The 13,697-nt window shown below is 44.7% G+C and overlaps 1 protein-coding gene across 5 annotated transcripts in view; it reads right to left on the bottom strand.

Annotated features, from left to right (window-relative positions):
* The window catches only part of prdm16 (PR domain containing 16), a 733,455-nt gene that overhangs the window by 80,056 nt on the left and 639,702 nt on the right, over positions 1 to 13,697 (bottom strand). For 4 of the 5 annotated variants that reach the window (XM_055659693.1, XM_055659694.1, XM_055659696.1 and 1 more), the window contains exons 5-7: positions 11,879 to 12,077; positions 9,737 to 9,896; positions 1,696 to 1,849 (exon numbers count right to left, since the gene is read on the bottom strand). In XM_055659693.1, the coding sequence (XP_055515668.1) occupies positions 1,696 to 1,849; positions 9,737 to 9,896; positions 11,879 to 12,077 (513 nt within the window). The remainder of the gene's footprint in view (positions 1 to 1,695; positions 1,850 to 9,736; positions 9,897 to 11,878; positions 12,078 to 13,697) is intronic. The other variant, XM_055659695.1, reaches the window with a different exon arrangement.

Genomic DNA, 13,697 nt, shown 5'->3' with positions numbered 1-13,697 from the left:
TCCCAGCTTAGACATGAGAACGATCCCCACAGAAACGGAATCTCACTATTAACCATGTTTTAAAACATCACATGGCCATGGAGGGTGGTTTATAGACAAAAGCAACCGGCTGGATCACTTCCCAGTAGCAGCAACAAGCAGGAAGGTTTCACACACCCATTATCGCAGGTGAACAATAAGTGGGCTTCACTATCCCTCCTCTTGGAGAATGAACAGGTAGGACATCAATTGGCGAATGCGGTGAAATCAAATGTTAATGAGAGGGCGGAATCAGTGGAAACATAAACATTGGGGTTATGGGGTTAACATAGGCAGGAGAATGGGGCTGAGAGGGAAAGATAGATCAGCCATGATTGAATGGCAAAGTAGACTTGATGGGCCGAATGGCCTAATTCAGCTCCTTTTAAGTTATGAAAGTCAAGAGTAGCTGCAGTTGGCAGTGTTCAATCCTTGCTGCCGCAGACACATAGTCAGCATCTGCTTTTATTCCCTCCTTGAAGTGGGAAGATGTAACCTCAGGCCAGTGACACCAGGCCCTGTTTGCTTGAAGGAACGGTGACAGATTCTATATATTTAGTTCCATTCTAGAGAGCTACTTTGTGTCCCCAGGAGGGTGCGACTAACACAAATACAAATGCCCAGGTTAGAACATGTTTTCATTAAGTGTTCAGGCTGTGGCTGACGTGTCAGCCTATCGCTGTGAATTATCATTCCCAGCATGCAAATGAATCCTCAGATTTTCAATGCTATGACCAGCTCAGTGCTGCTGAAGCGGCAAATCTGATGGAAACTTTTGCAAAGAATCTTATCACTGAGAACTAATGGGTTTGAGATAGCAAACAGGCCAATTATCAGAAATTCCATTTAATTTGCAATTTGTAATGGCTAGAGCTGAAACCTGTGCAGAAAAGAGTCTGTAAGGTCAACTCTCTGTAAATAATGAGCTGTGTGTAATGGGTGGCTGGCACTAGATCACAGATCTGATTGACCACATTGGTTTCAAGAATGCAGCTGAACCACATATATTTCAAAGAAGGACTTTATACTTGGGCAGTTAACATGACAATATGAACAAGAAAGTTAAAGTGCGTTTTTGAATTGGCCATGATGCTACAAAGATGGCACCCACCCAGGGGACTATTTGCGAGTGAGCCGCAGATGCAGATCTACTTTGATCATAAAATCAACTGCCATTTTGCTATCGTGGGCGGTAATTCACAGCCTCGTGGGTACAAAGGGGTTCAACCCCGACCTATACCCCCCGGCCTGTAGGGGAACATCTTCAGGCTCTATGCAGACCCCAATATCAGTCAAATCTCTTTGGGGAGGGAAAGGTTGTATGTGGGAGGAGGTGTTGAGGATTGTTGCGGGGAGGTGCAAAAGATGTGGAATTGTTGGGGTCATGAGACAGAATCTTCCCAGGAGGTTTGCAAATCTGCCAGAGCAGTAATCGCGAAGAATTTCAAGGGGCAACAGAGGAGAAAGGCAGTAAGGGAGAGGTTTCTGAACCAGTGGACTTCATGAAAAACCTGGATCTGATGGGAATGTTGATGAAGAATCAAACAGAGAGCGGTGGTAGGACTGCACCACGCACTTTAACTCAGTCACTCACAAGACTAAGGAGAATGATTGGATGTCTGAAAACACAGGACACCTGCAATTACACATTACGTCAAGACAGATGCGGTAACTCACAGGTGAATGGTTTAACGCTGCTGTGTATGTGCTTGTGCTGCTTTAATCCAGAAGACGTGGCAAAGGTTTTCCCACAGTCAGGGCAAGCGTGTGCCCGAGCTCCCACATGCTGAGACCTGATGTGCCGCTGGAGGTTGCTTGGATCGGTGAACACCTGATGGACAGAAGGAGAGAAAGTCATTGGAATCAGTGGCAGGTTGTGATCACCTGTAGCAGAGATCTCTTTAGTGTAACTGCAATTTCTACAATAGAAGTCTAAATATATTTATAGCAATAAAACACAGTACTGTGGCATAGAATCAGAGAGTGAGAGAAACTGGTGCTGCTTTATCACGCTGTCAGACACAATGGCCCACATCACCTGCTCTGATAAACAGGTAAGATTTAATCCTTTGCTTTTTTCATATTTTGCTTCGGCAACTTACAACCCAATATTGATTTCTCTAACTTCAAGTAACCCCTACATTCCCTCTCTCTCCATCCCTCCCCCACCCAAGTTGCACCAGCTTCTCAGTCTCACCCAGCAAACAGATAACAATGGCCTGCTTCCTTCATCATCGTTACTTTTTTGCATATCTTTCATTCACTTGTTCTATATCTCTCCACATCATCGTCTAGATCTCTTGTTTTCCTTTCTCCTGACTCAGTCTGAGGAAGGGTCTCGACCCGAAAAGTCACCCATTCCTTCTCTCCAGAGATGCTACGTCCCGCTGTGTTGCTCCAGAATTCTGTGTCTGTCTTCGGTTTAAACCAGCATCTGCAGTTCCTTCCCACACAAGATTCTATGTTCTATCTGCATTGGCATTTAATGTACAAAGTTTTGCCAGGATCATGAGGTTGTTTTGCATAAATCGTTTGAATTCAAATTGAGTATTTTACTTAGGGACCTTGATCTGGGAGAAAAGGCAGCAACTTTCTATACATGCAGTGGCTGGTATAATTTACTACCCAGGCGGTCGGTGCTGGCACATACAGTCGGACTATGTCTGTTGGATCAGCAGTAGTGAGTGTGACAGCAATTTTTCCAGTTAGTCTTTTTTTAAAGCAGACTGCAAGGCAGCTCACAACCGCATGTGTTGGGAACTGCAACACATAACCCCATAGACCACTTGAAAATGAAATTCCCCTCAGCACCAGTACACCCTCAATTCCCAGTCAACATGCAGGGTGATGGCCATTAGTGAGGCTTCACTGATAGAGGAATGGTGTTTCAGTCTCTCTGTGATTGGACTGAAATCACTCTTCATTACCATACTTGACTTTAATCAATGGAATCCATTGCAAGCTGAGTCTAAAGTGGAGTTTAGTTTAGAGATACAGCGTGGAAACAGGCCCTTCGGCCCACTGAGTCCGTGCCGACCAGCGATCCCCATACAATTTACACTAGGGACCACTTACAATTTTTTTTTACCGATACCAATTAGCCTACAAACATATACATCTTTCAAGTGCAAGAGGAAAACGGAGTCCCGGAAAAAAACCCACGCAGGATTACGGGGAGAACGTACAAACTCCATACAGACAGCTCCCGTAGTCTGGATTGAACCCGGGTCTCTGGCTCAGTAAGGCAGCAGCTCTACCATTGTGCCACTGTGCTCTTCCCAAAATTCAAACAATACCTCAAGTCCCCAAATTCTCACCATACAACAGTTAGAAGCTGCACAGGATATGGACTATGTCTCACCACATATACAAGTAACAATTATACAATGTATTGTATATAGCTAAATATTCCAAGCCGCCTGCCATTGTTGATGACACTGCAGATGCCCAAACTCTTCGGACCAAATGTTTCAACAAACAAAAGAGAGGTAGAAAAGTAGATTTGCGGAGTGGCTGCGGGCTGCTAGTGGAAGTGTGATTAAAGCGGGATGTCTGAGAGGTCAGAGTTAGAAGCCAGAAATAGAAGGGTGGCACAGTGGCGCAGCGATATAGTTGCTGCCTCACAGTGCCAGAGACTCTGGTTCGATCCTGACTACAGGTGCTGTCTGTATGGAGTTTGTACCTTCTCCCCGTGACCTGCGTGGGTTTTCTCCGGGTGCTCCGGTTTCTGCCTACACTCCAAAGACGTCCAGGTTTGTTGGTTGGTTTGCTTTGGGGAAATTTGTAAATTGTCCCAATTGCATGTAGAACAGTGTTAGTGAGCAGGGATCGCTGTTCAGCATGGACTCGGTGGGCCAAAGGCCCTGTTTCCATGCTGTCTGTCCAAACTAATCTAAATCTCAAAGCCTTGTAGAAAAGGGAAGAAATAATTGTTTTCAATGAATGAATTTTCAATGAATTTGTTAACGGAGATAAGAATGATGAAAAGTAATCAGATGTGCTGCCAAATTCATCCAGTGCTCTGCTAATTGGTGAATGAAAGTCTGATGCAGTCAACAAAGGTTTGGAAAAGCCCAAGTTTCTATTGGGTGGAAGATGGAAGAACATTGGAATGATTCATTCTAGAGGGAATAAGGACGTGGAAGTAAACCTCTGTAGCAGATTAACCAAGGCTGGGTTACAGCTGGGCAGTGCTATGGATGTGGACCTGATCCTTTGGGTGATGATGCTATATTACCAAGACAGTGAACACTAGCTCATGCTTAGACAATTGACAGCGACAATGAAAGTGTCGAGTGAATGTACTTTGTGGAAAGGAACAAATACAATGGCTTCAGCCTTCCTAAAAGTCTAATTGGAAGAAATCTGTGTGCTTGTGATATTGAATGTAAAACCAGCAGTGTAACAAATCTTAGAGTGGTACAGCACAGACACAGGCCCTTTGGCCCAGCATGTCCATGCTGACCCTTTTGTCCATCTACATAATTATGGCGAACCTAATATTTTTTTTGATGCTGACACTGATGGGCAGCATTGAAATGAGGGCTGGAGAGGTGCCCAGGATAGAACCTTATGGGATTCCAGAGCCACTGGTTCATAATGAAATTTAAAAAAGTGGTTCTCTGGCTGCAAATAAAAATGGTAAGAGTCACAAATCTAGCCTTTTCAGGGTAAGAGGTAACTACAAGGGGTAGGGTACTACAGGAACAGGGTATTGATTGACTAAAGAATGTTACAAAATCTGGTCAAGTGTTGGCAAGGTCTGTCTTGTTTGTACAGAGTTTGCACGTTCTCCCCGTGACCTGTGTGGGTTTTCTCCGAGATCTTCGGTTTCCTCCCACACTCCAAAGACGTACAGGTTTGTAGGTTAATTGGCTTAGTAAATGTAAAAATTGTCCCTAGTGTGTGTGGGATGATGTTAATGTGTGGGGATCGCTGGTCGGAATGGGCCCGGTGGGTCAAAGGGCCTGTTTCCGCGGTGTATCACTAAACTAAGGTTGTTTTTGGTCACGATGAAAATAAGATGAGTTGGGAGAGAGACTCCAGTCATTTGGTCACCAGAAACAGCGTCACGTAGCCGCTGTGACCGTTGACATAGCAATTTATAATACAAAAGACGGTTGACCAAAATTTATAAGGACAGTTGGCAAAACATATAGACAGGACAGAGCACCGAGAAATACTCTCTGTAAACATTTGATTTATGGACAGGATGATAATTTCTGCATATACCCAAAATAAAACATTCTCCATCCACTGGGCATATTTCCTCTCTTTATTTTGCGTGCACAAATACCAGTGTTTAGTGTGCCGTTACCTGAGAAAGTATTAGCATAGCGAACTACGTTCTCACAACAAATCATAAGAAACTGGGGTTAAGAATAAATTGTTGCCCTTTCTTTTTAAATAGAACTAATCTATTTTATTTTATTGTAAGGTTATATGAAAGCTCCGTTGAAACAAGGGTCATAACTCCATTGCTGCTTGTGTGCTTTTACAAGTGCTTAACGCGCTGGAAAGTGCCTTGGCATGGCCTGAGGTTGTGGTAGGTGCTATAAAAATCCAACTATTTTCTGTGTGTGTATGCGTGTGTGTGTAGGAAGTGCAGTTCCATTGGGGCATATTATTGAGCAGGTCAAGGTCAAAGGACACTTTGTAATTTCAGGCACTCCCACTTAAGGTAACAAAGAACCTCCCTCCCTGTTATTCAACAGAAAGAAGCCACTATCTCAAGCTTTGCTCCTTACACCAGCTGATAAAACTACACTAGAAACTCAAACAGTTGTGAAAGCACTTTGTTTTTTTTAATCCCAGAACTGGCTTTTAGTCTTTTGTTTACTCACCATTCACCTCCTACGCCTTGGCATCGGCCCAGTCCATGTATCCCAAAGCCTCCCTGACTAGAAACCTTATGACATTTAGGGTGACCCGGTTGCTGCCTTACAGTGCCAGAGACCCGGGTTCGATCCTGACTGCAGCTGCTTGTCTGTACGGAGTTTGTACATTCTTCCCGTCACCTGTGTAATTTTTTCCAGAATCTCTGGTTTCCTCCTACACTCCAAAAGCGTACAGGTTTGTTGGCTAATTGCTTGGTATAATTGTAAATTGTCCCTAGTGTGTGTAGGATAGTGTAAGTATGTGGGGATTGCTGGTCGGCACGGACAAGGTGGACCGAAGGGCCTGTTTCCATGCTGTATCTCTAAACTAAAGTTAAGATAGCAAAGTCAGGGGATATGGGGAGAAGGCAGGTACAGGGTATTGATTGTGGATGATCAGCCATGATCACAGTGAATGGTGGTGCTGGCACGAAGGGCCGAATGACCTACTCCTGCACCTGTTGTCTATTGTCTATTGTCTAAACTAAATTAACTAAACTGAAGAAGGGTCTCGACCCGAAATGTCGCCTATTCCTTCGCTTCATAGATGCTGCCTCACCCGCTGAATTCCTCCAGCATTTTTGTCTAGCTTCGATTTTCCAGCATCTGCAGTTCTTTCTTAAAAATAATTTGTTTGGGAATTATTTAAATTTATTTGAATTGTTGCAGAGATTGTCCAGAACATAGTTTTGCTCTCACTGATATGATATAAGAGAGCTCGAGGCGGTGTTGCAATTAATAAATCACTGTTATGATAATTTAGTATAGTAAACAATACGTCATATTGCAAACAAATGTGCCAATGCCATCGTTAATTCGGATCTGGGCACAACTTTGAGAAGCATTGTCCTTTTTCTGAACATGTCATCAGTGCAAATACACGTACAGGCAGCAACGAGCATGTCAATTTCATTCTAGATACTCATCATAAATTACTCGCCTTAGAGACATAAATTATAACTGTAGCATACAAGCGAGCCCTTCAGCCCATCTAGTCCATGCCGACCAGGATGCTCATCCAAGCTTGTCCCATTTACCCGTGCCTGACCAATAGCCCTCTGGACCTTTCCTTCCATCTATCGGTCCAAGTGTCTTTTCAATATTGTTATTCTACCTGCCTCAACTAGTTCACCAGGCAGCTCGTTTCAGATTCCCAGTACCCTCTGAGTGAAAGATTAGCCCCTCAGGTTCTTATTAAATCTTCCAACCCTCAACTTAAATGTATATTTGGTGTGCAATTTGGTCACCCCACTGAAGGAAGGATGTGAAGGCTTTGGAGAGGGTGCAGAGGTTTACCAGAATGCTGCCTGAATTAGAGGGTTTCAACTACAGGGAGAGTTTGGATCAACTTGGATTATTTTCACTGACACGTCCGAGGTTGAGGAGAGACCGATTGAAGTATGTAACATTATGAAAGGCATAGATAGGGTAGACAGTCAGAACTATTTTGCCTGGGTGGAACTGTCAAGAAGGAATAGCTTAGAGGTCAGAGGAAGCTATTAAAGGTGATGTGTGGAACAAGCTTTTTTACAGGCAGATGAGATGAGTAAAACTTGGCTTCATGTTCGGCCATCAATATTGTGAGCCAAAGGGCTCTTTCCTGTGCTGTTCACTTCTATGTTCATGCCTCCCTAGAGTTGATTCCAACACTGAGTAAAATATCCTGTACATTCACCCTATATATTCACCTCATTATTTTATATACCAATGTAAGATCACCCCACAGCCTCCTGTGCTCCAGGTATAAAGTCCTGGTCTGTCCAACCTCTGCTTGTAGTTCATGCCCTCGCATCCTGGCAACATCCTTGCCATTGAAAAGGACATAAAGTGCAGGAGTAACTCAACGGCTCAGGCAGCATCTCTGGAGAACATGACTAGGTGACTGATTGTGGGGAGGAGAATTAGGTGTGAGTCCAGGGGGGGGGGGGAGGGGAAAAGAGGGAGGGGAGGAAGGGGGGGGGGGGGGGGGTGGTGGTGGTGTAGGGGATAAAGAGGGGGGTAATGGGGGTGGCTGTAGGGATAACCTAACATTGGAGAATTGCTTTCCTCCAGTTTGCTTGTGGCCTCCCTCTGGTAATGGAGAATGGACTAAGTTACAGAGATAGGTTGAATAAGTTAGGTCTTTATTCTCTGGAGCGCAGAAGGTTAAGGGGGGACCTGATAGAGGTCTTTAAAATGATGAGCGGGATAGACAGAGTTGATGTGGACAAGCTTTTCCCTTTGAGAATAGGGAAGATTCAAACAAGAGGACATGACTTCAGAATTAAGGGACAGAAGTTTAGGGGTAATATGAGGGGGAACTTCTTTACTCGGAGAGTGGTAGCGGTGTGGAATGAGCTTCCAGTGGAAGTGGTGGAGGCAGGTTCATTGGTATTATTTAAAAATAAATTGGATAGGCATATGGATGAGTAGGGAATGGAGGGTTATGGTATGAGTGCAGGCAGGTGGGACTAAGGGGAAAAAAAATTTGTTCGGCACGGACTTGTAGGGCCGAGATGGCCTGTTTCCGTGCTGTAATTGTTATATGGTTATATGGTTATAATGCCTAGGACACAAAGGTCACTTATGCGAATGGGAAGGGGAGTTAAAATGATTGGCAACCAGGAAATCCAGTAGGCCTTGGTGGGCCGAGCACAAATGTTTAGCGAAACAGTGGTCAAGTTTAGGCTTGGTCTCGCCAATGTACACAAAGCCACATTGGGAACAGCGGATGCGGCAGATGAAGGTAGAGGAGGTGTACGTGAATCTCTGTCACACCTGGAAGAACTGTGGTGGACCCTGGATGAAAGTGAGGGAGGGGGTGTTGCATCTCCTGCGGTTGCAGGGGCAGGTGCGTTGGGAGGGGGGGGTGGGGGTTTGTGTGGAAAAGGATGAGGGAACCAAGGAGTTGAGGAGAGAGCAGTCTCTGCAGAAGGCAGAAAGGGGTAGAGATGGGAAGAAACGAGTGGTGCTGGGATCTTGTTAGAGGTGATGGAAATGTTGCAGGATGATATGTTGGATGTAGTGAGGACCAGGGAACTCTATCCTTGTTCAATCTTCAGGGAGGGGGAGTGAGAGAGGAACTAGGAGACACAGAGGAGATGAGAATGAGGGATCCATCAATGGGTCCAGCACCAATCCCTGAGGCACACCACTAGTCAAAGGCCTCCAGTCCAAAAACAACCTTCCCCAATACCCTCTGTTTCCTTTCATTAAGCTAATTCTTTATCCAGTTAGCTAGTTCCCCCTGGATCCCTTGCGATCTACACTTCCAGAGCAGCCTATCACGCAGAATCTTGTCAAAGGCTTTGCTGAAGTCCATGTAGACTAAGTCTACAGTCCCACCCTCAGTCTGAAGAAGGGTCTTGACCCAAAACATCACCCATTCATTTTCTCCATAGATGCTGCCTGTCCCGCTGAGTTACTCCAGCTTTTGTGTCAACCTTCAAAAAACCCATTGAAATTCTTGAAGCAAGGCTGTTTGGAACAGTACTGTCAGATTTCTAATTGTGAGTCAATAGATTTCATCAGAGCTTTATTGCACATTTTCTAAAATTATCCAAACGACATAGTACAAAATCTGAGCTATGTGGTACAATGGAAATCTGGCTGATTACAAGGTCACAGCGGATATAAAATATAACCTTTGCCAGATTATTTCTATTGAACTGTTTGGATTTCAATGGCTTTACAAGATGAAATAGTGAGTGACACTCATAATGATCTGAATTCCACTTAACCAGTATCCCTATTAAACGTAACTCCAATGCGCAAAACGTCCAGTTCCATTGTACCACTTTAACTCAAGCCGCAGAGCAATTCTCTTAACAATATGAGACAATGAAAGTTTGGAGTCTTCTTACCTTCAACCTTACCTTATCACAATTTTCACACTCAAAGCGTTTTCCGCTGTCATGTGACATTTGATGGCGAATAAGGTTTGACTTCCAATTGAAGGCCTTTGGACATTGGTCACACTTATATTCACGTTCTTCACTGTGAATTATCATGTGTTGTTCTAGGCTGCACAAACAGGAACAATGAGACAAAGAACCTTTTAACTCCGAGGTGAGTCCGCACTTTACAAGGTCGGACACGACTTATTTCACAACTGAAGGTATCTGCTTCACCCTTTGTGATGCTTGGAGCTGAGAATCCTAGGATGAACCCTAACTTTGCTGCACTCAGTTACTGAGCAGTTGGGGTATTGCAGGTAGTTTTGTGAAGGAAGGAACTGCTGGTTTACACCAAAGATAGACACAAAAACCTGGAGTAACTCAGCGGGTCAGGCAGAAAAGGAATAGGTGATGTTTCAGGTCGGGACCCATCCTCAGGACGGAGGCAGATAGTCTTGCTAGTCCAGAGCTACACATTCGCCAGTGTGTTAGTTGGTGGACTAGGCTGAGCAGTAGCATTGCTCAGTGTTGCCAGTAAAGGTATCACCAGGCAGTGGTTGAACACTACACTGACACTCAATAATGATGCTGGGTGGGATGAGGAGAGCAGGGGAAGGGATTCATGTGTGAGTTGGGAAGAAAAAAATAGCGGGGAACAAAAATAAAAGGTCATGCCAGAGAACAACATTCGCGGGAAGAAAATCAGAAAGTCGACAACAAAAAGAGCGCAAGTTTAGAGTCAAATAATTACCAAATAAGGAGGGATTGTTCCGAGCCGTCACTGCAATCAGCGACTAACAGACTGGGAACTGCAATCTGAGAACAATCCATTTGCAAATGTGCTACAGGCTGCATTTATAAACGACTGTATCATTCACTTCAATAATATATTCTCATTATTAACTATTATAGCTGAACAGACTTTCAGGAAATGACTGTAAGTACATTGCAGCTTCTATAAACACTACCCATTTACAAATGACTTCCCTTCTATTCCCCCTCCCCCCAAATCCACTTGAAAGAGAATGGCAAACAAAAACTTCATCTTGCTAAATTGCTGGAAGTTTCAGCAGGGAGGGACTGAACCTTTTCAAATTAATCCCAGAGGCACGGAGAAACCATAATTAATGCACGTTTAATAGAACTTAACTCAACTAATGAATGAGCTGTTTGCATTTAAACTGCACCAAGTGATAAGGACATCGTTCACTTCAAACAATTTCTCAACATCGGTATTTTTAACTAGAGAAATTGCTTTTGCCTCTGTTGTATTTGCCACTCAGTTTTAACATCTGTGCTAAAATAGCATAGCGTGGAATTAGGTCTAAAAGCTTTGAATGGGTGAATACTCATGTGCTAAACGCAGACTCTATCTGCCCTGTAATGCATTAAAATGCTGCGCTCCTTCTAATCCATTCTTTCTGTCAAGTAATTGATCAACGAGGCAGTAAAATGATATCTATGAGTACTTCAAGTTAAAGAATAGACATGTGTCAACGAGGCACAGGGTCAAAGTCTAAGTGATAGCTTCTTCGCAAGAAATAGGCTTCCCAGAGACTTATTGGAAGTATGAACCCTGGAACTGTTCAGGAAGCATTTGAATGCCCCATGGGGACATGTGAGGTATTTCTACATGGATTGGTTAGGAATGATCAGCCCAACCTTATGATAAAGTTGCTGTGGGTACTGCTACAAATCCTTGTGTAAACTCTGTCACTTATCTTTCTTGTGTGTGGCCCCTGTTGCTAAAGACAAATGCCCAGATTTTTCAATTAAAATGTAAAAAAGGTAAATAAATCAGAATTTATGCAAACAATAAAAAAGAAGTTGGAACATCTTTGGTTCAAAAAAAATCTGAATACTGGCAACCTGATGCAGAGGCCAATTGTCTGTCTTAAAGCTCCACCTGTTCGAGCAGCTGTGTGCTTGGAGGGATGTCTATCTTCGACAGGGATACAGCTGTTCTTTATACACTGCAACAAGTGGCAGCATCAGTGGCGCTGGTGGTGAGGGGGTTAAACCCCCCCCCCCCCCCCCCCCCCCCCCTCTCTCCACCCCCCGTCGCCCCCTCCACCCACTTCTTACTCGTGAGGCAGCCAGCAGACCTACCTGTATTCGTTGGGGAATATGCGGTCACAGTCCTTGCATTCGTGCAGCTGCCCATCGTCCAGCTGGCCCTGCTTGAACTCCTCGTTGATGGTGGTGAAGATGGCGTTGGCGTTGTTGCAGGCATACGCCTGGTGCCGCCGCAGTGCCACCTTCGAGCGGAACAGCTCGTCACAGTCCCCACAGCGGTACCTCTGCTCCTCTGCCAAGGTCACCCGCCCGCCCAGGGGGGAGCAAGCAGGCGCGAGGGGAGATTCAGAAATGAGGCAAAGTGTTTAGCTGGGAGCCAGATAAAGCCATGCAGAAAACTGTGCAGGCAGGCCGATTGCAACACAGGCCTGTACTGTACAAGCATAAATTATTGCAGTCCAAGTTCAAACAAATTAAAGAAAGGGAGCAGCTATTATTGAGCTTATGAGGAAGCATCCTGATGCCTGTGCCAAGTCAAACAATCCTCTGGATGCTGTAAATTTTCCAGAATAACAACTGGTGTGAAGGGGTCACGTCTGCCCCAGCTCTGCTCCCTCACTTGTTGCTTCAACAGTAGCCAGACCAGTGTAGCACTCCCCCCCCCCCCCCCCCCGTCTCCCCCCTCTCCCTCCCCCACTATCCCCTCTGAGACATTGCCTGACTATCTTGACTTTTCTTAACAGCACTTGGGACAAAAGAGGAATGTGAGTAAAAAAAATAAATCAGGCCTTAATGGGTTTTTTTTTAAGGGAGTGTAAAAGAGCAGAGTTGTGTGTTGATTGTACTCTGATCTATGAAGCCAGCTCCTCCAGGGACTGGACTCTGTGCAGGTTATTCAAACTTCACTGTCTGCTTCTCTTCTTGTTCTATACTATGTTCCCTTGTACTGCCCAAGACTTATTTTGTAGTCCTGAAGTTCTTCCCTCATGAGATAAGGCAGCTGACCGCTGACCCTGTCAACATTCTGAAGCATACATGAGCCTTGACGGTGTGTGGTGGCACAGCAGCTCAGGTCCCTCTTCACACTGTGCACCACTCAGAGTGGGCTATTGGAGCAAAGCCTTGCAGATATCTCCCTTTGATCTCCTACTCCTCTTTCCCCCCCACCCCAACCACTTAGATGAAACTGTAGAATTCAATACCACAGACAGCTTTAGAGGCCAAGTCATTGGGTATCTTTAAGTTGGTGGTTGACCGGTTCTTGATTAGTACGAGTGTCGGGGAGAAGGCAGGGGAATGGGGTTGAGTGGGAGAGATAGATCAGCCATGATTGAATGGCGGAGTAGACACAATGTGCCGAATAGCCTACTTCTGCTCCTATGACTTATGAACTGATGAACAACTTTGCTTCCTCCATCTGAGATCAACCAGGTCCTCACTGACAGAAGGAGACAAAAGGGTCTACAGGTTTGTACACAGTGATTAAACAGTGAAGTACCATTGAACTGTAAATGGATCTGGCCTCAAACACAGTGGGACTAAAGCCCTCAAGGTTCAAACATGCAGCGTGAAACTTGATAAGGTTCAGCTAGACATGGATGTAGCTTTATGGAATTTAGATGTCAAACCTAAACCAGTAAGGAAGTGAACAGTCACAATGGTGCAGCTATGGTTTCACTACAAACATGACTTCACTGGCTGCACGAGGTTTAAAACACTCTGTGTTGTTGCACATTGTCCTTCATCCTTGGTGAGTTGGATTTACACCATCAGCATTACAATTATGAGGTCAGGGAGGAGAAAACGGAAATTAGCAAAAAAATAAGTTGGAATGAACTATGGTGCAGTGAGTTGACCCTGAGTAAGTTTCCATTGCAAGAGCTGCAGGAGCATCACCAGCTGTGCATTGGAT

This window comes from Leucoraja erinacea, chromosome 30 (assembly GCF_028641065.1).
Source record: "Leucoraja erinacea ecotype New England chromosome 30, Leri_hhj_1, whole genome shotgun sequence".
NCBI classification, from domain to species: Eukaryota; Metazoa; Chordata; class Chondrichthyes; order Rajiformes; family Rajidae; genus Leucoraja; species Leucoraja erinaceus.
This window is presented reverse-complemented; position numbering and strand designations above follow the sequence as displayed.